Genomic DNA, 21,208 nt, shown 5'->3' on the forward strand with positions numbered 1-21,208 from the left:
GCTCGTGGCATCGTGTTTTTTTTACCTCGCACTCTTTTACACCCTTTGCCCGTCCGCGTCTCACACCTTTATTTTCTTTCTTGCGAACGGGCTGCTGACAGTCTACCCTCAATGGCTTCTTCCTTGTCAGAAAAAATGTCTCCCGCTGTTACTGGTGTCCCCTCGACTGCGGGCACTCCCGCGCAGGTCCCGGCCAAGGCCGCTAAGAACTCGTCAGCCGCCACGGAGGGTAGCGCCTCCAAGGAGACCGGTCTCGAGGCTTCGCGCCTGCTCTCTTCCGGTGACAAGGAGGCCGTGCAGGAGCTGGTCAGCCTTGTCAAAGCCGAGGGTCCAAAGGCGCTCGTCAGCCTCGATATTGAGGATGTCATCGTTAAGGGCCTCGCCGACAAGAAGAACGCCGACGTCCGCGAAGGAGCTGCCAACCTGCTCTCGTCACTTTGCGAGCAGGGTGTTGGCCACGAGGTCGAGCCATTCATCTTTGCCAAGGTGTTCGAGTCGATGGTCGAGGCGATGGGCGACAAGGAGAAGTCGGTCCGCGAGGCGGCTCTCGTTGCCCTACGCTCATTTGTTCAGATCATGTCGTCGTGGGCTGTCCCGAACGTGCTCAAGGTCCTCCTCGTCCAGGTTCGTACCGCCGGAAAGTGGCAGGTTAAGACGGGCTGCGTTGCGCTCCTCGAGGAGCTCGTCACCGCCTCGCCTGACCGCATGGCCGCTGCCATGCCAGACATCATCCCCGTTATGTCGGAGGTGATCTGGGACACCAAGACAGACGTGCAAAAGGCATCGCGGCTCGCGCTCAACAAGCTCTGCGCTCTCATCTCAAACAAGGACATTGAGCGCTTTATTCCGGCGCTGATCACCTCGCTCATCAACCCGGTCGAGGAGGTGCCCAAGACGATCATGCTCCTGTCTGCCACAACGTTTGTTCAAGAGGTCGACTCGCCGACGCTCGCGCTTATGGCCCCGCTGCTTTCGCGTGGTCTCAACGAGCGTCCGACGGCCACGCGCCGCAAGGTCGCTGTCATTATTGACAACATGGCAAAGCTCGTTGACAATGAGCGCACCGTTCGCCCGTTCCTGCCCAAGCTGTTGCCAGGCTTGATCAAGATGGAGACAACCATGGCCGACCCAGAGGCGCGCTCTGTTGTTCAGCGCGCTATCAAGACGTTGCGCGAGATTGGCCAGGTCACCGGCGACGGCTCGGAGGTCAAGCCGCTGGACGATGTCGAAGTCAAGACGACGCTCGACTTGGTCAACAAGACGTTCAAGGACAAGAAGGTTGACAACAGCCAGGCACAACTCGTTGCATACATAGCACTACTCGCCGCCAACCTGGCCAACTCGCGCAACTTTGAGCCGACCGAGTGGGAGAGCACGCTTGCGCCTTACATTCTTCTCAACAAGAGCGCCACCAAGGAGGGCGCGACCGCCATCGCGAGCGAGCTGCTCAAGGCACTGGCCAAGAGCACTGGCGAGGAGGTTGAGATCTTTGACGACGAGGAGGAGGGTGAGGACCTGTGCAACTGCCAGTTCTCGCTTGCCTACGGTGCCAAGATTCTGCTCAACACGGCCACGCTCCGCCTCAAGCGCAGCCACCGCTACGGTCTCTGCGGCCGCAACGGTTCTGGCAAGTCAACGCTCATGCGTGCCATCCAGAATGGTCAGGTTGAGGGTTTCCCTTCGCCGGACGTCGTCCGCACCTGGTACGTCGAGCACGACCTTGACGGCTCCGAGGGCACTATCTCGATCATCGACTTTATTCTCGCCGACAAGCGCCTCGACATCACGCGCGATGAGGCCGCCAAGACGCTCGCCGAGATGGGCTTTGACGAGCAGCGCCAAGTTTCCCCCGTCGCTGGTCTCTCTGGTGGTTGGAAGATGAAGCTCGCGCTCGCTCGTGCCATTCTCTTCAAGGCCGACATTCTCCTTCTGGATGAGCCGACCAACCACTTGGACGTTGTCAACGTCGCCTGGATCACCAACTACCTGCAGACCACCTCGGCCACCTCGATCATCGTCTCGCACGACTCGAAGTTCCTCAACAATGTCTGCACAGACATTCTCCACCTTAACCGTTTCAAGATCAAACGCTATCCGGGCAACCTCAATGCTTTTGTCAAGCGTGTCCCCGAAGCAAAGGCATACTCGGAGCTTAACTCGGGCGAGGACTACTCGTTCAAGTTCCCCGAGCCACCTCTGCTAGATGGTGTCAAGACCAAGGAAAAGTCGCTACTCAAGATGCGCGATGTCACCTTCCAGTACCCCGGCACGCCCGCGCCGCAGCTCAAAGGCATCAGCATGCAGGTTTCGCTCTCGTCGCGTGTCGCCATCCTTGGGCCAAACGGTTCAGGCAAGTCGACCCTCGTCAAGCTCATGGTTGCGGACAACGAGCCTAACTCGGGAGAGGTGTGGAAGCACCCGAACTTGGTCATTGGCTACGTTGCCCAGCACGCGTTCCACCACATTGACCAGCATCTCGACAAGACCCCACTGGACTACATGCTCTGGCGTTACCAGACTGGTGAGGATCTCGAGGAGATGCTCAAGAACCAGAGCAAGGAGCTGAGCGAGGAGGAGAAGGCGCTCTTGAAGAACGGCGAGGTGTACGTGCACGAAGGCGTCAAGCGCATCATCGAGAGCATCGTCGCGCGCAAGAAGCTCAAGAACTCATACCAGTACGAGGTCTCCTTTAAGCAGTACTCGTCTGCCGACAATCTCTGGTTGTCGCGAGACGAGCTGATCAAGCGTGGCTTTGAGAAGAAGGTGCTTGAGTTTGACAGCAAGGAGGCACAGCGTCTCGGTATGAACCGCCCGCTCGTCCGCAAGGAGATCGAGCAACACTTTGAGGACTTTGGTCTCGAGCGCGAGTTTACCTCGCACAACACCATGCGCGGTCTCTCCGGAGGTCAAAAAGTCAAGGTCGTTCTCGCCGCCGCCACATGGCGACGCCCTCACGTCATCATTCTCGATGAGCCATCGTACGTTGTTTTTCCCCAATCCGCATCGATCGGCGCTTTTGCTAACCATGGACCCTTACTATTTCGCCATGAATTTACACAGTAACTTCTTGGATCGCGAATCGCTTGCAGCACTCATCAATGCGTTGAAGACCTTTGACGGCGGTGTCTGCCTGATCACGCACTCTCTCGAAGTCTCCGAGGGCGTGTGTACCGAAGTGTGGGCCATGGACGGGGGTCTCCTTCGTGCCTCTGTAAGTCACTGTCTATATCATAGCTGTTCTCCTGGCGGTACGATCGAGTCTGCTGACACAAACGTGCCTTCTAATCTGCACGATTAACAGGGGCACAACTGGATCGAGGGCCAAGGCTCTGGGCCAAAGCTGCAGGCTAAGGAGGATGAGGAGGACAAATTCGATGCGATGGTGAGCTTGAGAGTCCTTCATCGATTGAAAACGGCTACTGACACGATGCTCCATGATCGCACGATCTTCCGCAGGGGAACAAGATCGAGAAGAAGGAGAAGAAAAAGGTACTCTCGAGCGCCGACAAGCGCAAGGCAAAGAAGGACCGGATGGCAAAGAAGAAGGCCGGCACGTACGACTCGGCCGACGAGCTGGACGACCTATAGAAGGGGATGGATCGCTGGCTTGCTTTTCGCGTGTCTTCATCTTTTTCACATAGACTGTACAGTACCACTCTTCACCCGCTTGAAAGTACACTTGGTTTGCCTGCAATCATTGTCTTGCGTGCTTCCGCCTGACCTTCCCCATCATGATGCATCACGCGTCGGGCGTGGCAATGTTTCCAGGGCCAGCGATCAGCCTTGAGCTGCATGCACTGGGCGAGCTTGGGCGCAACGCTCATATAAGCGAGGTATCAGAAACGAGCTCTAGGCTGGCAGCATAGTAGACTGGCACACGTGACCATATTTATGTCCCGCGGCTGCCGCAGACAGCGACAGCGCTGCAAGAGTGCGAGCCGGGTGGCATAGAAACCTCAAGCCTGCCGAAACATCCTACCCTCTCCCCTCATTCGGAGGGAGCTCACTCGTCACTTTGCGTTCAGACCATGCATCTGCACGGTCACGGCGACCAAAAGGTAGCGATTACAAAACAAGCCATCCTGCTATCCGATCTGCCACGAGCGATCTAAGCTGCGCTCCTCGACCCGCGCTTCCACAATGCCGCGCTTAGAATCGACGCTAGGAGACTCAGCTAACCCACGGAGCTACCTACGAGACTGCAGATCCCTTCTATCATGGAATGGCTCCGGCGTTGGCCGGCGGAAAGAGCTGCTTAAGTCGATCTTACTGCGAAGTGTCCGGATCAAGCTATCGGCAGATGAAGCGTCAATCTTACCTCTCCGACTACGACCGGCGTTCATCGTGCTGAACGTGCTAGACTTGGTGTTGCTTGGCTTTCTAGGCTTTCATCCTAATGCGAGAGACTACGTCGCCATTAACGACAAGATTCTGCATTTTCTGTGTTTCTTTATTGTGCGTATTTCTGCTGAGTGTATGGCCAAGCGGCTCGAAATTTCGAGCTGACGGTGATTTCACCCTATCACTCTGTATACTCGCGGCAGGCGACAGCGTTGTTCTATTGCATATTCGACGTCGATGACTCTGCCCGTCGATATTGGTTCTGGAGACACGCTTCCCTTTACCTCACATTCGTCACATGCTTCGTAGTCGGTTGCATTGGCTCCGAAATCGTACAAAGCTTACTACCCGTGAGTCTGACGATGCCTTCCTCGTGCCCTCTCTCCACCTTCTGACTTGCGATGAAGCATGCTAAGTCAAAAAGATCTTCTTCCCCCTCTTCCCTCGACCCCCGATCTGTTTCACCTGCCATGATTCCGCGCAGTACAAAATTTTTCAATGGGGTGACGTGATCGCGAATCTGTGCGGCTCTGCGCTCGGTCTCCTCGTGTCGTACCATGCCGAAGCGCGGTACCGAGTGCGACGCGAGATCGAGCGCCTATATCAGCCGCTAGACGCAGAGGACTACGGAGACGAAGACGAGGATGACTTTGGAGCTGACTTGGAGAGCGGACGAGCATCAGATCCGCGAGGACAGCCAGGTGGTGCGCAGCAGCACGATAAGGATACCAATCGGTTACATTTTGGAGGGGTCTGGAATGTTGACGATGATGCGCCGTTTGCCACAGACCCCGCCCTCGCGCCTGTATCTGCATCAGAATCAATATCGAAGCAGCAGGCAGCCAACACCGCGTCAATCGAAACTCCCCCTGTCCCGCAACCGTTCTCGATCGCCGGGGAAGACGAAGAGTCGGAGCAGGCACAAGAAGCTTGGTCGGAACAGCGCGATACGACATGATGGATCCTACCTTGTCTGCACATGCTAGATTGTTTTCTTTCAGCGGGGTGCTAGAGAACAAGTCGGCTCGTTACGCAGAGCAATCATTCTCCCTCTCGATGGCGCGGCGTCCAGGTCGACAGTGAAAGATGGCATTCCATCAGCGCCCCGTATGCTAAAATTTACGTGCGATCCGAATGCCGTGGCAGAGGCAGTGAAGCGTGACCACTGGCTTGCGTACTTTCGCCATGCTCTTCTGGAATAGCTCGGCGGCAGGCTTGTGGGTCGTCAGGGGACAGGTGCCGCGTTCTCCGACATTTCGAGAGCACAAGGTCGGTACAAGTAAATATGTTCTGTCAATTGTATGTATTGCCATTAGCGCGCAAGACTGAATTATACATGTGATCGAAATCCTAGGCGGCCTGACACACAAGCGTCCGTATCGCATGCAAGCGACATGCGGTGCAGTAAGGCAGTGCGACTCTGTCGTCCGCTCTGAAATCGAGAAAGAATGTCTATGCTGAATTAAGTTGAGTGCTTTGTTGTACAAATGCTGTGAGTCGACGTCAAATGGCAAGGATGGGTTGGAATGGACGATCGGCAGAGGAAACTGTAATCCTGACGTCGAAAGGTGACGAGTGCACACTCTCCAGGACGCAGTGAGCTTGATGAATGACGATGAGAAGCTCATGGTGGCTTTCAAGAAATCGAAGTCGGAAGGTGATACGCTGCGGATGGAAGATAGGTGGGCAAAGAACAAAGGCGAAGGCACGCAAAAATCGTATGGTATGCAACGCGCGGCACTCCGTGATCTCATCTTTGCGGTGATGCGAAGGCAAAGCTGGCGTCTAGTCTATGGTTGCAGTGGACTTGATACTTTCTTGATCAGGTGGTGCGAAAAGCCTGATTGATGACTTGTTCGTGCAGCTGTGTTGTCGGAAGCATATTAGCTGGCCGTGCTGTCAAGAAGAGCGGTGCCTTCCATGCCGGAAAAAAGGTTGCGGTAAGGTCAGCATTTCGTGCTTAGACTGGTCCATTAAGAGAAAGCATGAAAGGAAAGCGGCTCTTGTAGAAGTATGAAAACGCACCATCGCTTTACCCGCTTGCCCATCGCCACCGTCTTGGAACATCTGCAGAGCGTACGCTGTGGACCCAGCCGATAGGAACCCAGGGGCCGAGTCTAGATAGATGTACCACTGCGGAATGAGTTCAAATCTGCGAACACAAAGCCAGATGTGGGTTATCAGCATCGAAACAAATCAAGGTGCTGGTAAGCACAGTACGTAGATACGCACTGATTGTACGAGAACATCTTAATTGTCTGTCGACCGCATATGTCGATCATCTGCATGTAGCCGTCGGCTGGAAACGGCGACAACGACAAGGATCCATTTGCGTTGATGGTGTAAGTGCCATGCTGCCAAATCATGTATGCAGTTACACAGCGGTTGACAGCAGCTACAGGTTGTTCAGAGCGGCCAGCAAGAAGGTGTGGTGAGCCAGCAGATGAGGCCAAGCATGCGGATTAGTCGGCACTTACAGCTGGTGTTAAACATGTATTTGGCCTGCTCCCAATGCCCGTCTCCGGTAAAGCTATAGCTGATACCGCCCGCCTTGGGAGTGGTGAATGTGTTCGTTGCAGGGTTAAAGAAGTTCTGACGACAGCATATATCGATCGCCCTGCATCAGTTATCGAGCCTCCACACAGACCTCATCTGACCCCAGCGCCGGCCTGCCTCAGCCTGCGACAAGGTCTATCGAGCTGAACGACAATGTGGCGGCTAAAGCGAGATGTGGGCTATCATGCTTGCAGAAACAACTCACCAGTCCTGTTTGTACGCTCCCTGAACCGCTGGACCACGTCCCCTCGAGCGAAGTCAGGTTGCCTGCGCTGGCGAGGGGAAGAGCGGCCAGCCCGACCAGGACAGCCGCCGCCGCGCCAACGAAGGAGCGTAGCATGCTTTCGTTATTCGGGTGCGGGAAAACTGGAGTATGAGCTAGGTTCTCGTGCTCCCGAACAATCGCCGCCGGCTGTAGGAGGCAATGTCGTGGATCTGGGTGAAGTGAAGGCGAACTTTGTAATATGCAAGCTGAAGATGAAATGGTTTGTGGCGACGAATGCAAAGCCAATTGGGGCGGGAAGGCAACTTTGCTGCTTCGGCAGGAAAGAGTGCCGCAGTGCTGCTCAAATTTGGTGCAGCCAATGAACCCAATTGTCGGCGTCGGGCACCTGCCCAGTCTCAATGGGTTCAGTCTGCGTGCTGAGTGGAATAGCTTCCTAACAAAAGATTTGCGAGAGGTACAGTTACACATCCGGTGCTCTGTCTCAATCACCCACGCAGCCACCTCGGCATTGCACACCAGCGTCAAATGGAAGGACAGTCAGATCTTTCAGAGGAGTCCGCCGAGGCTGACGGGCGAGAGGTGTGTCCAACAATAGCATGGGAGTGTCTAAAGTGCGTATTTGGTTTTGTTTTGTACAGCGAGGCTAGGAGACGTGGGTTAAGCAATCGGATCGCGTTCGCTCCCGCGAGGGAATGCAGGGAATGAATGCGCTCAACCTCAGCTTGCACGCCCTTCATTCACCTCTTCGCCTCTTTTGCATGACCTGCGAAGGGCACAGGCTCAGTCAGTCCATCATCCCACAGGCATGGCAAGCATCCATCTGCAGTGCAACTCACGAGCTGGACCTTCTTGCGAATCATGTCCGCGAATCGTCTGCGGTGCCGTTCGCTTGCCTTCCTTCTCCGCATCTGATTCGGCTTCTCGTACCTCTCTCCCAACCTGAGCTCCCCACGAATATTGTTGCGCTTGAGAATGGAGCCAAGAATCCTGTATGCGCCTTGCACATCGCCATGGCCGACGGGGACAGAGCGGCCCGAGGTCGGGTCGTTCGGCGTGGCCCAGCCGCGCCGCAGCCGGGCTCGGAAGGCCTGTTCGAAATCGTCTGCTGTCATGATCTTTGAGCGCGACTTTGGCCTTTCAAAGCGGCTCAAAAGGGGAGCATACGCTTCTGCTGATGCGTAGCTATCAAGGACGTCTGCTGGTGAGGAAGCAGACCTCTTCGAAAGAGTACCGTCCCTGCGAGATTGTGTCGAGCTGGAAGACGAGGCTGCGGCTGTGACCAGAGGAGCAGAGTCTGTGGCATACTTCCTGATGCTGGCCAATGAAGTTTCAGGGCGCTTGCTGAGTGCTCTTGCACTGACGAAGCCGACATGCTGCGCCGCCAGTCGGAGGGACGAGGAGAAGCCACCATGTGACCCTGTCCGGATTGTAAAGGCTGCCTGGCGGCAGAACGATGGGACGAACGCCATTTTGAGTTGTACTCGCACAGGTAAGTTGTTCTACGTTCAAGCAAGGCCAACTCGTGCTGTATGCGGGTTGTCAAATGGTGGCAGCTGCCTGCTCTGATTGTTGGGAGAAAGCAGCTGGCAAATCATGAGATAACTGCTGGAGAACAAATTCTGGATGAAATGCGTATTCGATCATGTGATTACGGGCACCGAGCGGTTCGACAAGCAGTGACGCGACTGACGTGCGTTTTGTACACTTTCTGGCTGCAGTCTGCAGTAATACTGTGCTACATTGACTTGAACCTCCACTCTTTCCAAACATCGCCCCTACCACAGAACAGGCCAAAGATCGTCCAAGCTCGCATGCGGTAGACAAACTGAGGCCAATGCTGCTGTAGCTGTTACCACAAGCTCATTGGCTTTTTAAATTCGCATCCGCTTGACACCTTCCCGTCAATAGCTCTGCGATTCCCCATGGAGCTGCATGTAGGTGGGCGCGAGCATGAGACTACCAGCAAGCCAGTTAAGACATGGCTCGACTCTTCGCCTGCTCTCATGCGCCGGCTTGCAGCTACGAAAGGCGAGGTGGCTGTAACTCAGGACACGAGCAGCATGCAGAGTGATCAACAGGCTGCCGCACCGAGCATGGACCATAACTTCCCTTTCGTCCCGCCCCTCAATTTCGAACTCGTGGCCAAAGGCGGTATTTATCGCAGCGGTCACCCAAACGAGCGGAATTTCAGTTTCTTGCGCAGCCTGAAGCTCAAAAGCATCATGTATCTTGGTCTGGAAGATTTACGGCCCAATATGAGCGGCTTTTGCGAGGAGGAAGGCATTCAAGTCTTCCATATTCGCTTGCAGCTGAACAAGGAGCCGTTTGATGAAAGTGAGCCTCCTATTCATGCAACAGCGGTTATTGGAGAGAGCCCTAATGCGGATAGCTGCTGTTTGGGGCTTTTTAATCGGAAGTGGATGAAGATGAAGTCGCCGCAGCACTGTCGCTCATACTCGACAAACGTAACCTACCAATGCTCGTGCACTGCAACAAAGGCAAGTATCGCGTTGGTTGCATCGTCGGATGCCTGCGCAAGTTCCAAGGCTGGATGCAATCTGCGATATTTGACGAGTACTCCAGGCTTGCCGGTGTCAAGGTTGCCGACCAGGAGGTGAGTCTCGCGGCTACCAGGCGGTGTGCAGAACGCAGTTTGCCGACAAAACATCGTATTTAGTTCATTGAGGTCTTCGATACGTCAAAGATCAAAGTCGATCCAGCTTACATGCTGGAGCTGACGTAGATGAAGCGCGTGATCACTACGTTCTCTCCATCCGAAGTCCAGGCTGGCAGTCCAGTGTGCCTTCCACGGGCAGTGCTGCAGCCACGTTCAAGAAGCAGCACTGCATTTACTGGCCCGTCGTCGCCCGTCATGCCTGTTCCAGCAGACAGCTTGTCCTTTACCATGCTCGGTCGCTTCTCAATAGCCCCAGCTCAGCACCCGGCCATACAGTACGCGGGATGGCATCGCTCACTTCAGACTGTACAGGTCCGTGGCGCGCGCCTCGTCATGAATATCGTGTGCTCTCCAAAGGCCCTACTCGCGAAGTGCAGGAACCACAAGCTTTTGGACCAGATCACATTCGATATCACAGTACATGTAGGGGGGGACAAGCGCCGCATGCTTATGCTGCGCGTTCATGCCTTGTAGAAAGACTCCAAGTCCTCTACGTCTTCCTTCGAGCCCAGGAAGACCGGGCAGCGCTGATGGATCGAGTTGGGTTGCACGTCGAGGATTCTCTGCGTGCCTGTGGTTGCTTTGCCGCCGGCCTGTAAGGGAAAAGCAACAGGCAATCAGACAAAATTCAACTCTCACTGTATTAAACAAGGCTGGGTGCAACCGATTTGAACGTACCTGCTCGGTAAGGAAAGCCATGGGGAAAGCCTCGTAGAGCATCCTCAATTTTCCAGTGGTGCTTTTCTTGTCATCCGGGTAGCCAAATATCCCGCCGTAGAGTAGGGTCCGGTGAACGTCCGCGACCATGGAACCAATGTATCTCGCCGAGTAAGGTTTCTTACCCTCTCCCTTAGGGAACTTGACGCTTTCAAGGTAATTGAGAACCGGTTCGTGATAGTAGCAGCTGTTTCCCTCGTTGATCGAGTAGATCTTGCCGCGAGACGGAATTTGGATGTTTGGGTGTGTGAGGATGAATTCTCCGATTCCATTATCAAGCGTGAAGCCATTGACGCCATTGCCGGTCGTCAAGACCATGTTGGCGGACGAGCCGTACATGCAGTAGCCTGCAGCGACCATGTCCTTGCCCGGTCGCAGGACGTCCTCGATTGAGCCACTGCTCCCATCGCGGACGAGGTAGATGCCAAAGATGGTGCCAATGTTGACACCGGCATCAATGTTGCTCGAGCCGTCGAGCGGGTCAAAGACGACGCAGTACTTACCGACCTTGTCTTTGGAGTCAGACGAATCTTTCACCAGGATCGCTTCGTCGTTCTCCTCTGAGACAAGGACGGCCGTCTTTCCCGACGCTTTCAGCGCATTGATCATGATTTCGTTCGAAAGCACATCGAGCTTCTTCTGGTCTTCGCCCTGCACATTCTGGTTGCCCGCTGCTCCAATGCTGTTGATTTAGAACAGCGTGGGGTTCTGCGTTAGTTTAACATCGCAAGTTGTTTCCGCAGAGCAAGGACACCCACAGATTGATCAATCGTGCCTTACGGACATTCGCTTCGATGAACTTGCTGCAGGAGCGCGTAAATCAGAACAAGAGGGATCGAGTGAGTGAGAGGTGCTGACAGGTGAAAGATGCAACCATCATAACGCTGGGAAACCAAGCGGATCACGCACCAGGTGGTTTGCAGCGAGCTGAGCAAGATCGTCAAGTCACCACTTGCAGCCGAGTTCTGGCGAGCATTAAAACCTTCCTGCAGGACATGGCGAGTAAGGGTGATGATGTCCGTGTCTGGCGGCTGGTAATCGTCGACCATCTTGGAGGGAAATTGTTGGTGATCGGAACTGCAAGCGAGGTGGGAGGAGAGCGATTGTGAGTGTGCCTGTTTCCAGCTCGTGGTGTTCACAAACTGGACCCACAATATATACGATAATCGTCCTTTAATCCAAATCCGCGTTGGAGGTGGATAGGAAGGCTGTGGGGGAGTGGGGCTTGGGGGGGGGGAGGGAGGGGTACTGTCGCCGATTGTCTGTGAAGGAGAGTGCATTGCTGAGCCGGTGATGATTCGCTCTCTCGTATATGGAAGTGGCCCCGTGGCCGGCTCAACCGGACGTGAACGGGGTGCTCACCGCGAGACTGCCCCCACGCTCTACGCTCCCAGCCTCAAGGCGGGTAGATTGATTGCACCCCGCCACTTGCGTGGCATGTGTGCGCGGGGAAGTGAGGCACAAGCCTGCGCAAACGGAAGCGCCCGGACGGCTCGATCGGGTGCACAAGAACGGCCCCGGGTCCAGCCGGGAACATAGGCTCACACACACTCAACTCTTCCTGTCCTCCCCCACAGACCGCCCAGCTCCAAGTTCCAAGCTCAAGGTGAAATCCACCCCACACCCACTTATACATAGACCGTAGACGAGGAGCAAGCTCATTAAGTTTGTGTAGCAGTAGGTACTAGCGTGAAACCGCCATCACATGATTCGACGTGAGCGAGATTCCGATCGCAAAAGCAGTACCTTGATACACGGTAAAGTAACCGTTTCATTCTTGGTTCATCTTCAATTCCCCGCTCGGCACGCAAGTCGCCACCAACTCAGGGCTGTCAGTTGGACTCTTTTGGTCGTGACGATTGCTTTCGTATACATATGGATATGCTGAGCGCATGCAGGCTTTGTCGGTTGGGTGTAGAATCAAGGAGTTGTGGGCTTTGAATGTGGACAATTCCCTCTCTTGGAACTCGCTTAGTGTAGCACCACAACACGAACAATGATTAATACTATTAGTGAATGTTTGAGATGCGTTGTGAAGTACAAATGATTGAAACGGAATTTACATGGTGGACAACTTGGTGTATTCTTCCGACTCGGCGTTGCACCGAGTGTTGCTGATGTGCGGTATGTTTGATGTTGTTCAAGTGATCAACTGGAAGCACCAAGCTTGCCCGCTAGCCAATCTAAGCCATCATTGATGCTGGCAGTGCGGGACGAGTACCAGCAGTTCCAGTCAGCGTCGAACGATTCCGTCGATGGCTACGAGCGTGCTCACTCACCCTTTTCCAGTCAGCGCAGAACACCCTTGGATGTGCCATGACACGGGTAAAGTAGTGAGCGCGAGCGAATCTGATACTTCAGCAGGCGTCATTGAACCCATGACATCTTGTTTGTTTGCGAATACCAATATCGGAGCCTTTGATACTTGCTGCAATGGCAGATGGCCGCGGCGAAGGGGCGGTGCGGGTGCATCCGAAGGCCGGCAGCATTACGTATAAGAGAAACTCGAGCTTAGCGCATGCATCCTCAAGCCAGTGGCACTACACCAAAGCACCAACCTCGTCCGCCGCAACTCTATGTAGTTCTTGCCGAGCGAGCTGAGTTCGCGCCCTGTCGGTCGAATCAATCACAAAGATGACTGCATTTGTTGAGGCCAAGTAGGTGGACCAAGAAGCCCGCAGTGACGTTTGGCCGCCGACGTCGAACAGGATGAACTTGAGATTTCTGGAGACAGTGCCCGTCAGCTACAAACTTGGTCGGGAACTATAGAGCATGGAGCGACTCGCTTGTACTCGAATTCCTCCACAGTACTCCCAATCGTTGGTGCACTTGCGATGACCGATCCGAGCTTCATTCTGTATGTCAGGGTAGTCTTGCCTGTCAAAGCGTAGCCCCGAATCGTCAGATGATAGTTTCTCCATGTGCATCACAATTCTATTCACCTGCATTGTCCAAGCCCAGGATACAGACTGCCCGCAGCGAAGAAGGATGGGTCGTCAGCATTGCCCAGACGTGGTGGCGCACAGACTCAACGATCTCCCCCTACTTTTCAACTCCTTCTGCCCAAATAGGGAGTTCCACAGCGAAGAAAATGCCATCCCCATGTTCGCGATAGGTGGCCAGGATTTGGTCGAAATTCTTGTGGCTGCACCGTGGTGGGTGATAAATTGCCAGTGAGCTATCGCGCAGGCTCCCGACTCAACACCCGACTTGCCGGGGCTGCAAAGTCTGTAATGTTCGATTGCCGAGCTTCGTCCAGCAAGCTTCGGTACCGATGTGCTCAGCTAAGGTGAGAAGCACGCGTTTGTCGCGGTAAACACGGTGTGAACTGTACTGCAGACTAAGAACGACATGATCCCCAGTCAGTGTTTGATCTCGATGTGCAACAGCGTCTCGATGCTGTGTATTATCCAGATCGCGTGAATAGATGGCAATGTGACGGCCAGGCGGGTCTGCTATGTGAGCTACTGGCACAGTGGGGAACTGCCGGCCGAGACCGCTCCGTGCCGTGCACCCGACGCGCCTGCGAGAGATATTCAAATGCAACTATATACCACGCTCTATTTTTAGAGGGGAGCTCAAACACTGGAGGGATGGAGATGGATGCCGAGGCTGTGCTACAAGGCGAACTATGCTACAAAAGTGGGAATGTCGATCACGCGGTCGGGTTGGGTTGCGCGGATACTGATGCAGGTGCTGTCTCATCGCTGTTCGAGAGGGGAAGCGCGATCTGCGGGGGTGGCTTTCGCCTGAGGCATCAAGCATGAATCATGACCAAAGTCAGCTATGCAATGTGCGTTGCTGCACAGATGACAGCTTAAAGCAACTCACCATGATGTCCAGTGGCTGATGATTTGCGACTTGGCTCGCGCCTCCCACCCTTCAACCGCGACTGCCGCTCTGAACTCGGGCTTCTGCAGTGCTTCCAGAAAGTACAGTCCATATGGATACCGCACAAAGCGAGCATATTCGGGCTTTCGCCATGTTACGTATAGGTTCTGAAGGTACCTTAGAAAGCGACTGTCCTGCAAGTAGCCGTTCTGCGAGAGAAATAGAATGTAGGATGGATTGGCGAGGGAGCTGACGAATTCCAATTGTACGGAGAACGTATGCTGGTTGTGCGCGCGGTAAAATTGCTGCAGGGTATCTGCAAGCTCGGGAGCTGGCTGCTGAGCGTCCATGACCAATGATGACACCTCCATACGACTTGGTCCTTTGTCTATGCCGCGTCTTAGATGGAGGTTAACGAGCATTGAAGGTTCAGTTATGTGAGTGAGGCATATATATACTGCTCTCTCGTGACACAAAGAGGCAACAGAGGAGCGCCTGCCGAGAGATCTTTTTTGGTACTCCGTTACGTAAGCCATTCGCCAGATGACCAGCTTCGCAAGTATGCTTCACTGATAACCCGACATCTTCTTCGCTTGCCAATCCATGAGACATTGCGTTGTGCGCAAGGAACCCTCTGTTGTCTGAAGCGCATATCATCATTCGCCGACGGAGAAAGGCGATGTCTGGACGCGCTCATGCGAGCCGATAAAGACGGCGTCGAAGGTGACGATGGCCGACTAGGCTTCAGCTATGTCACCGTGCAGAAGAAACCCCGCCGCAGAAGGAAAGGCAAGGTGGACGAGTTGAAACCCGAGGCGAAGCTAGCTCGGATCTGCTCGATTGTCGAGGGAAAACGTGCTTTGCTGCAGACTGGAAAATATGGAGAAGAACTGAGGGGTACGTGCACTGCTAGCTGCTGAACAGACCAATGCCGTGCATGGCTCATGGCAAACACACTGACTGCCCAGTATCCAAATGGCAATCGCTACAGACTGCCTTTCCCATGTTCGCTCCTTCATCCCGCATGAACGCCTCAATATTCAAAAGATTGTCTGCTTGGGACTGGGCCCAGTCAGGGACAGCCGTGCTGCACAGCTTCAGCTAGCATTCTTGCTGTTGCTGCGCGAGGTCTTGGTAGAGACGAGTGGCACCTCCGGAGACCAGGTGCCCACTGTCGCTTTTGACCCGATTTTTGATGAAGATGATTGGGCTGTGCTCTCTAATTACTCCGTCCTCTCATGCAAAGACGCTGAAGAGGTGCGCGTCAAGGCATTAGCCTCTCGAGAGGTATGCTGTCAGGAAGCTGACACTGTCATCTTCGCAGGATGACCGCCTCGTCGCATCGCAGTCTACGGTCTTTTTCATGCCGCATTGCGAACGCACCTTGTATGAAAAGCTGTGGAGCCTGAACAGCCTTCGAGACACATCGCATAATGTCATCCTGATCGGCAATGACCACCAGCTCTATGATATGAGGTAAGGCGGACGGACCTGCAATCATGCATGCAACGCTGATCTCAACGTTTCAACAGCGCGACCGACTCGCACTTGGCAGCGGAAGCGCCCTCCATTGCAAGATTGCGTGAGCATGCCAGCGCTGTTGGCTCACCTCACACTTCATCGGCTGACGAGCAATCGCAATTGGCAGTACCGCGCCTGAAATGTTACCCTATTCCAGACGCTCCGAAGCCCATGACAGAGGCCTTTCAGTCACAAGCATTTCAATGGGTAGCAGACGCGCCGGCCGCTGAGCGACTTCCGTAACTTTGCACGCGTCTCGCATACGGTGGTATAGTGGTACATAGACGAGAGGGTGAGAGCGACGGGTATCTTATGTACGGTCAATCAAAGAGCTCAGGATGCTCAATGTAGTCTGCAGCGCAAACAGACAGGTCAGCAACTGATACGGGAATATGCACGACGCTGTCTGCTCACATTCAATGGTCATAGCCTTGCCCCCCATGTGTGCAAACTCTTGGGAAGGGTCGCCAGATCGCATGAGAGTTGCTGTGGCAGGAAAAAAAGGCGTCAGTATCTGACGTCTGCCAACTTCATTACTGAAACTCACGCCCAAAGACGACGCCCAGGTTGCGAGCGTTCATACGGTTCTCTTCGCTGCGCAGCTGCACGCGGTGCAGATGGCGCATGAGGCACTTGAACGTCGCATAGTGGGGCCGCGGAAGCTGCCCGAGCAAATCGCGCATCTTCGCATCCCTCTGCACCGGATCGCTCTTCAATTGCACCGCTTCGACGAACTGCTCATGCAACTCATATGTCAACAACGGGACGGGCAGCTCGCGGAAGTAGTTCTTGAGTACGCTGGTGACAGCCGAAATGTCATTGAAACGGCTTTGGTCGTCGAGATCAAACGGCTGTCTGCGCTCGAAGAGCTGCGTGATCAGCTTCAGCTGTGATGTCCCGCCAGATTTGCGGTAGATGCCTTCGTAGTCCATGCCTGTTGGCAAATATCACGATGAGCAAACAAGGATGCTAGGCCCTGCCGCAAGAAAGACTCACCCGCATGTTCGACGGCCTCAACACATTTTTCTACCACAAGCGGAACCTCTCTCCCCTCCATCGCTACCTGCTCCATCAGATCCGACCCGAACATAGGTACGGTAGGCCCGTCCATCTCATCCGCACGGCCAAGGCCGTGCTCGCACGAGCTGGGCAGGTTACCAACGCACCTTGAGTGGCACGCCTGCCCGCAGAGCGCGCATCGCATCTCCGACTGGCCCCACATGTTCTTCTGGCATGCGAAACAACGCACAGGGCGCATAATGTGGAACGGCTGCAAGACATGCTCGCGTATGAGAATGTCGTTCGTTGCGTTGCGTGCCAAAGGCGGCGCCGCGACAGCAATACCAGACTGTGATGAATTCGGTTGATGTTTGGGGGGTACCGGAGGCGAGTTGACCATCCCCACGGGAGGGCCCATTGGTGACGCAGCCACGATGGTGTGCCCAGTGGTGCGAGCAGAGCCCTTCATCCACTTGAACTTGTTGTTGTGTTTCGGCGCAGGCTCAATGCGCGGGAAGCTCTGCTGACGTGGCAGGCCGAGCTGGTCCTCGGCGTACGTCTCATTTATGGCGGTCTGCGACGCCGACGGTCCAAAGCCCTCCGTGCTTGGGGACCCCGCTGGCGAGCCGTAGATGCCGGGTTTGCCCTTGAAGCCAAAGCCGAGTGCGTTCGGCGTCCGCGCTTGCGGCGCGCCAGCCTTGTCCAGGCGCTCGAGGTGCCTGCTGGCTGACTCAATGGCGCGTGTGAGTTGCGTCAGCGTCTCGCTCAGCTCCTCGTTGCGGCTGGTGAGTGCCTGCGTCTCTTCGGCGAGCGCGTCGCGCGACTGCTTGAGCTCCTCAATCTCAATAAGCATCGCATCACGCCCCGTCACGAGCTCGTCGATCTGCTTGCGGTACTTTTCCTTGACGCCGTCCAGGCGGATGCTGAGGTTGCGCGTAATGTTCGGCAGCGCCTCCTCCGTCTTCTCCGCTGGCAGCGGCAGCTCTTTGCGGTCCGCCTGGGCCTGCGCTGGCGCGCGCGCCTCGGTCTGTGCAGCGAGCAGCTCCGCCAGCTCGGACGCTTTTAGCTCGCGCTCGGCAGAGAGCTTGGCGAGGTCCCTCTGGATGCCGCGGATGGAGCTGCGGATCTCGAGCGACTTTTTGCTGAGCTTCTCCTGCTCCTGCTGCTCGCTGGCCATGTCCTTTAGCTTGCTGGCCTGTTCTACGATCTGCTTTTTGAGCGCCTGCATCTCCATCTCGGCATCGTAGCGCGCATTGACCTCCTGCTCAAACTCCTCCTTCGCAAGCGAGAAGCCCTGCGCGGCCTGCCGGCTCGCGCGCCGCATTTTGTCGTAGCGCTTCTGCAGCTTCCGCAGGTTCTTACGCGTGTCATCAAGGTCGCTGAGGATCACCTCGACAAAGCTCATGTCCATGCTCACGTGCCCGTCCTTGGCGTAGCGCATTGACTCGCGCACCTTGGCCGAGATATCTTTGATCGACATGGAAGAGTTGCGCGACAGGACCGGGCCTTCGGGGTCTTCGCCTATGTCCCCGCGCTCCTCGCCTGGGCCTGCGCCGTCGTCGTCAGCGCCTATCTTGGAAAACATTTCGTCCCCTGAGTCGGTCGCGATCCGCCGGCGCCGTGGTGAGGCGAGCGTGCCCTTCGGCGACCTTGCCGCGCTGGGGGACTTGCGGCGCTCGGCAAAGCCCGGCTGGTTCAGCTGAAAGTCGTCGTTTGAGTTGAAGCGGCTGAACGAGTCCATCAGGCTGATGAGATCCGGGTCGTAGAACGAGAAACGCTTCGAGTGTCGGGTGTCCGAGCTGGGCGACGCCGTCGAGTCCGGATGCCGGCTGCCCGGGTTAGAGAGAGAGAGCTGTTGTGATGCGCGCTGCATGGCCGCTTTCGACACGTACGAGGCGCGCTTGACCTGCGCCGAGGGCGTCTCGACTGTTGGAGAGTCAAGCATGCGTAGGTCTTGCTCCGCCGCGAAGCGGCCCTCATGGCTGTTCGCTTGGAAGTCGGGCGGGACTCTTGCGGTTGAATACTCCGACCGCCGCGGCGTTGCCGTCGTCGAAGACGAACCGGCGCTCTCGGCCTCCTGGACAATCACCTGTGGCGCGCTATGCGGCGGCTGCTCCACCTCGCGTTGAAAAGTCGTATCAAGGTTCGGCGGCCTGCGCAATACCGTTTGCCGCGATATCGCAGCGCTCGACAATGAGCGCTTGCGCCTGGCTGCCCCCGATGTGGGGTTAGAGTCCGTGATCGCGATGTCCTGCCCCTGCCCGTGCTGCGAGGAGGCGCCGGAGTCTTTGCGCACATCCAACGAGGTGTGGAAGCCCTGACTGCTACTAATACTACTGCTGATGCTGCTGTATAATGTGTCACTGACGTCGGTCGTGCGCGAGTCGACGCGCGTGCTCTTGGGAGACGTATTGTGCGAGGCGACCGTCCCGCTTGCCTGCGAACTGGTCGATGCGGCCGATGAGGTAGTGAGCATGCTGTGATCGACGGGTCGGCGTGGCAGGCCGTTGCTGCTGTCGGAGGGGTTGCTCGCGACGTGTTGCTGATAGGTTCTCTGCTGCTGATGCTGGAGCCCAGTTTGGGTCTGGGACGCAAGCGACGGGCTGTTGCGGCCGGGCGCCATCGGTGACTTTGGCCCTCCTGCCGCTGCTGCCAGCCCGTAGGAGCCAGGCGTGGGCAGCGGCTTTTCGCTCGCCTCGGCGCTGCCGTTGACCGGCTTTGAATGGAGCTGCTTGGCAGAAGCGCCGCCGCCGCTGCCGCCCGGCTGTTGCCCAGGGGGGCTGGCGGTCGAGCTGGAGCTGGTGTGCGAATGGCCAAAAGGGCTCGTATCATTTACGGCGGCGGCGTGATGGTGGCTCGAGGCAGATGTGGTGGTCCCGTCATCAGAGGTTGCATGTGCGAGCGACGGCCATCCGGTCGTTTGGCCGGCGGCCGAGGAGGAGGAGCTGGCTGGTCGTCCGCCCGAAGGCTCCAAGGAGCTCCCCTGCAAGCTGGATGGCCCGTTGGCATGCCCATTCACGGACCCGTCTTGCGAGTCAGGGCGCCGTGCGCCGCCGTCGCGCGCGTCCCTGGTGGCTTTGGCGCGCTTGCTCTCTGCGTGACGCCTGCTGCGCGCAACACGCTGGTTGTGACACGGCATGCAATATATCCCCTGTGACGTCTTGGCGAAGACGAGCTCCTCGATGCGGTTGTGGCACGAGCGGCAGGTAAAGCAGGCGGCGTGGTACGACTCGTCACCGGTCATGATGGCCTCCTCGACGATCGACAGGCCGCAGATTTGGCACGAGTAGCTGCAGGCCGCGCAAACGGGATGCCCGTCGGATAGGATCAGAATGTCATCGCGACCAGTCGTGACCGTGTTGCCGCAATTAGCACACTTGAAGCAGCGCTTGTGCCAGAATTGTGTTCTGCAGCAGCGCGCGTGATCAGCATGAATGCACATTCTTTCTTACCTGGTAGAGGTCCGTTCGCTACTCACGCAAAGTGGATGACCCCTTCATCGGCCGCGTCTGTGGAGATGGGTTCGCCGCACCCCCCGCAAATGGGATCCTCGCGATCTTCGGTCTCGTCCCCTTCGCCCGCCTCCTCCTCGCTGTTGTCCATCCAATTCCCCTCTGCGACGGGCCACGTCGACTCGAGCTTGTTGGATGACCGCGGGCCGTCAAAGGCGTAGGTGGAGCCGGGGAAGTTTTCGCTGATGCTCGCGCTGGCGCGCCTCGCAGTTGTTGTCATCTTGTCTGCGATGCTGGCGTTAGCTACGCATCGACGGAGCGCCGCTTACTGGCTATATGCCGATGGACAAGGGCCGACACACGAATCTGCAAAGCGATCGAGGGTCCAAAGCAACGGATGCCCCCCTCCTGGTCCACGTTTCGCGCGGCCCCGAGGATGACGGCGATGGCCGCTTGTTTGTTACAGGTGAGCAGACGCAGAAGTGGATTGGTCTGGTCTGGCCTGGCCTGGCCTCGACCTCGAGCGGGCAGTATGTGGTGAAGCTGCAACAGCACTTGTTTCTCTCCGCCGAACACCATCACTATGGCTTCTGCGTGTGTATTCCCTGCTTGAATGTGTAGCACGGAACGTGACTGAGAGAGAGAGAGAAAGAGCCTAGCAGAGACTGGCGCAGAGCCGCACGTAAGATATGCACATGAACGCGGGCGCGCATGGGCGGTGGAAGAGAGTGCGCCGCTGTGCCTGCCGCAGGTCTGACTCTCACTCGAGACAGACTCATCCTCCTGCGCGGCGATCTCAATCTCCGCTCTCGCCCTCTCTCGTCGGTCATTGTCATTTCGCTTTCTCATGTGCATTTGGCTGGACAGGATGCCTTGGTCCTGTCATTG

The 21,208-nt window shown here is 56.2% G+C and overlaps 11 protein-coding genes across 11 annotated transcripts; 4 read left to right on the forward strand and 7 right to left on the reverse strand.

Annotated features, from left to right (window-relative positions):
• Window positions 1–135: 135 nt before the first annotated feature.
• Window positions 136–3,588, forward strand: K437DRAFT_221769 (putative YEF3-translation elongation factor eEF3; the record flags this gene model as incomplete). Its single annotated transcript, XM_013389113.1, has 4 exons — window positions 136–2,978; window positions 3,061–3,211; window positions 3,302–3,382; window positions 3,457–3,588. The coding sequence occupies 4 exons, from the start codon at window positions 136–138 to the stop codon at window positions 3,586–3,588; spliced, it is 3,207 nt and encodes a 1,068-aa protein (XP_013244567.1).
• Window positions 3,589–3,735: 147 nt separating this feature from the next.
• K437DRAFT_254985 (uncharacterized protein) lies at window positions 3,736–5,688 on the forward strand. The gene is made up of 4 exons (XM_013389114.1): window positions 3,736–4,455; window positions 4,545–4,691; window positions 4,826–5,045; window positions 5,130–5,688. The coding sequence occupies exons 1-4, from the start codon at window positions 4,141–4,143 to the stop codon at window positions 5,297–5,299; spliced, it is 852 nt and encodes a 283-aa protein (XP_013244568.1). The 5' UTR covers window positions 3,736–4,140; the 3' UTR covers window positions 5,300–5,688.
• K437DRAFT_59807 (uncharacterized protein) lies at window positions 5,391–6,408 on the reverse strand. The gene is made up of 2 exons (XM_013389115.1): window positions 6,367–6,408; window positions 5,391–6,256 (listed from the first exon to the last, which is right to left on the reverse strand). The coding sequence occupies exon 2, from the start codon at window positions 6,093–6,095 to the stop codon at window positions 5,454–5,456; it is 642 nt and encodes a 213-aa protein (XP_013244569.1). The 5' UTR covers window positions 6,096–6,256; window positions 6,367–6,408; the 3' UTR covers window positions 5,391–5,453.
• K437DRAFT_282761 (uncharacterized protein) lies at window positions 6,164–7,237 on the reverse strand (the record flags this gene model as incomplete). The annotated part of the gene is made up of 5 exons (XM_013389116.1): window positions 6,164–6,256; window positions 6,367–6,493; window positions 6,574–6,736; window positions 6,819–6,933; window positions 7,103–7,237. 5 exons carry the CDS (start codon window positions 7,235–7,237, stop codon window positions 6,164–6,166), a joined length of 633 nt encoding a protein of 210 aa, XP_013244570.1.
• Window positions 7,238–7,706: 469 nt separating this feature from the next.
• On the reverse strand, window positions 7,707–8,757 carry K437DRAFT_293524 (uncharacterized protein). The gene is made up of 2 exons (XM_013389117.1): window positions 7,960–8,757; window positions 7,707–7,886 (listed from the first exon to the last, which is right to left on the reverse strand). The coding sequence occupies exons 1-2, from the start codon at window positions 8,590–8,592 to the stop codon at window positions 7,857–7,859; spliced, it is 663 nt and encodes a 220-aa protein (XP_013244571.1). The 5' UTR covers window positions 8,593–8,757; the 3' UTR covers window positions 7,707–7,856.
• A 459-nt stretch (window positions 8,758–9,216) lies between these two features.
• K437DRAFT_221868 (protein-tyrosine phosphatase) lies at window positions 9,217–9,866 on the forward strand (the record flags this gene model as incomplete). The annotated part of the gene is made up of 3 exons (XM_013389118.1): window positions 9,217–9,457; window positions 9,541–9,737; window positions 9,801–9,866. 3 exons carry the CDS (start codon window positions 9,217–9,219, stop codon window positions 9,864–9,866), a joined length of 504 nt encoding a protein of 167 aa, XP_013244572.1.
• Window positions 9,867–9,923: 57 nt separating this feature from the next.
• On the reverse strand, window positions 9,924–11,627 carry K437DRAFT_254989 (putative FBP1-fructose-1,6-bisphosphatase). The gene is made up of 4 exons (XM_013389119.1): window positions 11,427–11,627; window positions 11,276–11,320; window positions 10,479–11,199; window positions 9,924–10,393 (listed from the first exon to the last, which is right to left on the reverse strand). The coding sequence occupies exons 1-4, from the start codon at window positions 11,564–11,566 to the stop codon at window positions 10,262–10,264; spliced, it is 1,038 nt and encodes a 345-aa protein (XP_013244573.1). The 5' UTR covers window positions 11,567–11,627; the 3' UTR covers window positions 9,924–10,261.
• A 901-nt stretch (window positions 11,628–12,528) lies between these two features.
• Window positions 12,529–13,890, reverse strand: K437DRAFT_254990 (putative ARL1-ADP-ribosylation factor). The gene is made up of 6 exons (XM_013389120.1): window positions 13,564–13,890; window positions 13,460–13,486; window positions 13,304–13,394; window positions 13,076–13,241; window positions 12,797–12,945; window positions 12,529–12,717 (listed from the first exon to the last, which is right to left on the reverse strand). Exons 1-6 carry the CDS (start codon window positions 13,619–13,621, stop codon window positions 12,666–12,668), a joined length of 543 nt encoding a protein of 180 aa, XP_013244574.1. The 5' UTR covers window positions 13,622–13,890; the 3' UTR covers window positions 12,529–12,665.
• A 353-nt stretch (window positions 13,891–14,243) lies between these two features.
• K437DRAFT_254992 (SOH1-domain-containing protein) lies at window positions 14,244–14,773 on the reverse strand. Its single transcript, XM_013389121.1, has one exon. The coding sequence runs from the start codon at window positions 14,696–14,698 to the stop codon at window positions 14,345–14,347; it is 354 nt and encodes a 117-aa protein (XP_013244575.1). The 5' UTR covers window positions 14,699–14,773; the 3' UTR covers window positions 14,244–14,344.
• Window positions 14,774–15,150: 377 nt separating this feature from the next.
• On the forward strand, window positions 15,151–16,200 carry K437DRAFT_254993 (uncharacterized protein). The gene is made up of 5 exons (XM_013389122.1): window positions 15,151–15,245; window positions 15,317–15,605; window positions 15,673–15,824; window positions 15,881–15,930; window positions 15,997–16,200. Exons 2-5 carry the CDS (start codon window positions 15,324–15,326, stop codon window positions 16,110–16,112), a joined length of 600 nt encoding a protein of 199 aa, XP_013244576.1. The 5' UTR covers window positions 15,151–15,245; window positions 15,317–15,323; the 3' UTR covers window positions 16,113–16,200.
• On the reverse strand, window positions 16,051–20,938 carry K437DRAFT_233443 (RhoGAP-domain-containing protein). The gene is made up of 5 exons (XM_013389123.1): window positions 20,347–20,938; window positions 16,866–20,275; window positions 16,417–16,803; window positions 16,284–16,355; window positions 16,051–16,221 (listed from the first exon to the last, which is right to left on the reverse strand). Exons 1-5 carry the CDS (start codon window positions 20,598–20,600, stop codon window positions 16,190–16,192), a joined length of 4,155 nt encoding a protein of 1,384 aa, XP_013244577.1. The 5' UTR covers window positions 20,601–20,938; the 3' UTR covers window positions 16,051–16,189.
• Between the last annotated feature and the right edge of the window lie 270 nt (window positions 20,939–21,208).

Source organism: Tilletiaria anomala (genome assembly GCF_000711695.1).
Source record: "Tilletiaria anomala UBC 951 chromosome Unknown K437scaffold_18, whole genome shotgun sequence".
Lineage (NCBI taxonomy): Eukaryota > Fungi > Basidiomycota > Exobasidiomycetes > Georgefischeriales > Tilletiariaceae > Tilletiaria > Tilletiaria anomala.

Bases quoted from the DNA above. Each gene is read 5' to 3' on its own strand.
- K437DRAFT_254985 (XM_013389114.1), top strand. From the start codon at position 4,141: ATGCCGCGCTTAGAATCGACGCTAGGAGACTCAGCTAACCCACGGAGC. The intron at 4,456-4,544 runs GTGCGTATTTCT...TACTCGCGGCAG, and splicing joins ATTTTCTGTGTTTCTTTATT to GCGACAGCGTTGTTCTATTG. The intron at 5,046-5,129 runs GTGCGCAGCAGC...CGTTTGCCACAG, and splicing joins TCCGCGAGGACAGCCAGGTG to ACCCCGCCCTCGCGCCTGTA.
- K437DRAFT_59807 (XM_013389115.1), bottom strand. From the start codon at position 6,095: ATGAGATCACGGAGTGCCGCGCGTTGCATACCATACGATTTTTGCGTG.
- K437DRAFT_293524 (XM_013389117.1), bottom strand. From the start codon at position 8,592: ATGGCGTTCGTCCCATCGTTCTGCCGCCAGGCAGCCTTTACAATCCGG. The intron at 7,887-7,959 runs GTGAGTTGCACT...TGCCCTTCGCAG, and splicing joins TTCGCAAGAAGGTCCAGCTC to GTCATGCAAAAGAGGCGAAG.
- K437DRAFT_254989 (XM_013389119.1), bottom strand. From the start codon at position 11,566: ATGGTCGACGATTACCAGCCGCCAGACACGGACATCATCACCCTTACT. The intron at 11,321-11,426 runs GTGCGTGATCCG...GCGCTCCTGCAG, and splicing joins AGCTCGCTGCAAACCACCTG to CAAGTTCATCGAAGCGAATG. The intron at 10,394-10,478 runs GTACGTTCAAAT...TTTCCCTTACAG, and splicing joins TGGCTTTCCTTACCGAGCAG to GCCGGCGGCAAAGCAACCAC.
- K437DRAFT_254990 (XM_013389120.1), bottom strand. From the start codon at position 13,621: ATGGGGATGGCATTTTCTTCGCTGTGGAACTCCCTATTTGGGCAGAAG. The intron at 13,487-13,563 runs GTAGGGGGAGAT...CGCTGCGGGCAG, and splicing joins TGGGCAGAAGGAGTTGAAAA to TCTGTATCCTGGGCTTGGAC. The intron at 12,718-12,796 runs GTGAGTGAGCAC...CCGCACTGCCAG, and splicing joins TCTGCGCTGACTGGAAAAGG to CATCAATGATGGCTTAGATT.
- K437DRAFT_254992 (XM_013389121.1), bottom strand. From the start codon at position 14,698: ATGGACGCTCAGCAGCCAGCTCCCGAGCTTGCAGATACCCTGCAGCAA.
- K437DRAFT_254993 (XM_013389122.1), top strand. From the start codon at position 15,324: ATGGCAATCGCTACAGACTGCCTTTCCCATGTTCGCTCCTTCATCCCG. The intron at 15,825-15,880 runs GTAAGGCGGACG...ACGTTTCAACAG, and splicing joins CACCAGCTCTATGATATGAG to CGCGACCGACTCGCACTTGG. The intron at 15,931-15,996 runs GTGAGCATGCCA...CGCAATTGGCAG, and splicing joins GCCCTCCATTGCAAGATTGC to TACCGCGCCTGAAATGTTAC.
- K437DRAFT_233443 (XM_013389123.1), bottom strand. From the start codon at position 20,600: ATGACAACAACTGCGAGGCGCGCCAGCGCGAGCATCAGCGAAAACTTC. The intron at 20,276-20,346 runs GTGAGTAGCGAA...GCGCTGCTGCAG, and splicing joins GAAGGGGTCATCCACTTTGC to AACACAATTCTGGCACAAGC. The intron at 16,356-16,416 runs GTGAGTTTCAGT...TTCCTGCCACAG, and splicing joins CCTGGGCGTCGTCTTTGGGC to CAACTCTCATGCGATCTGGC.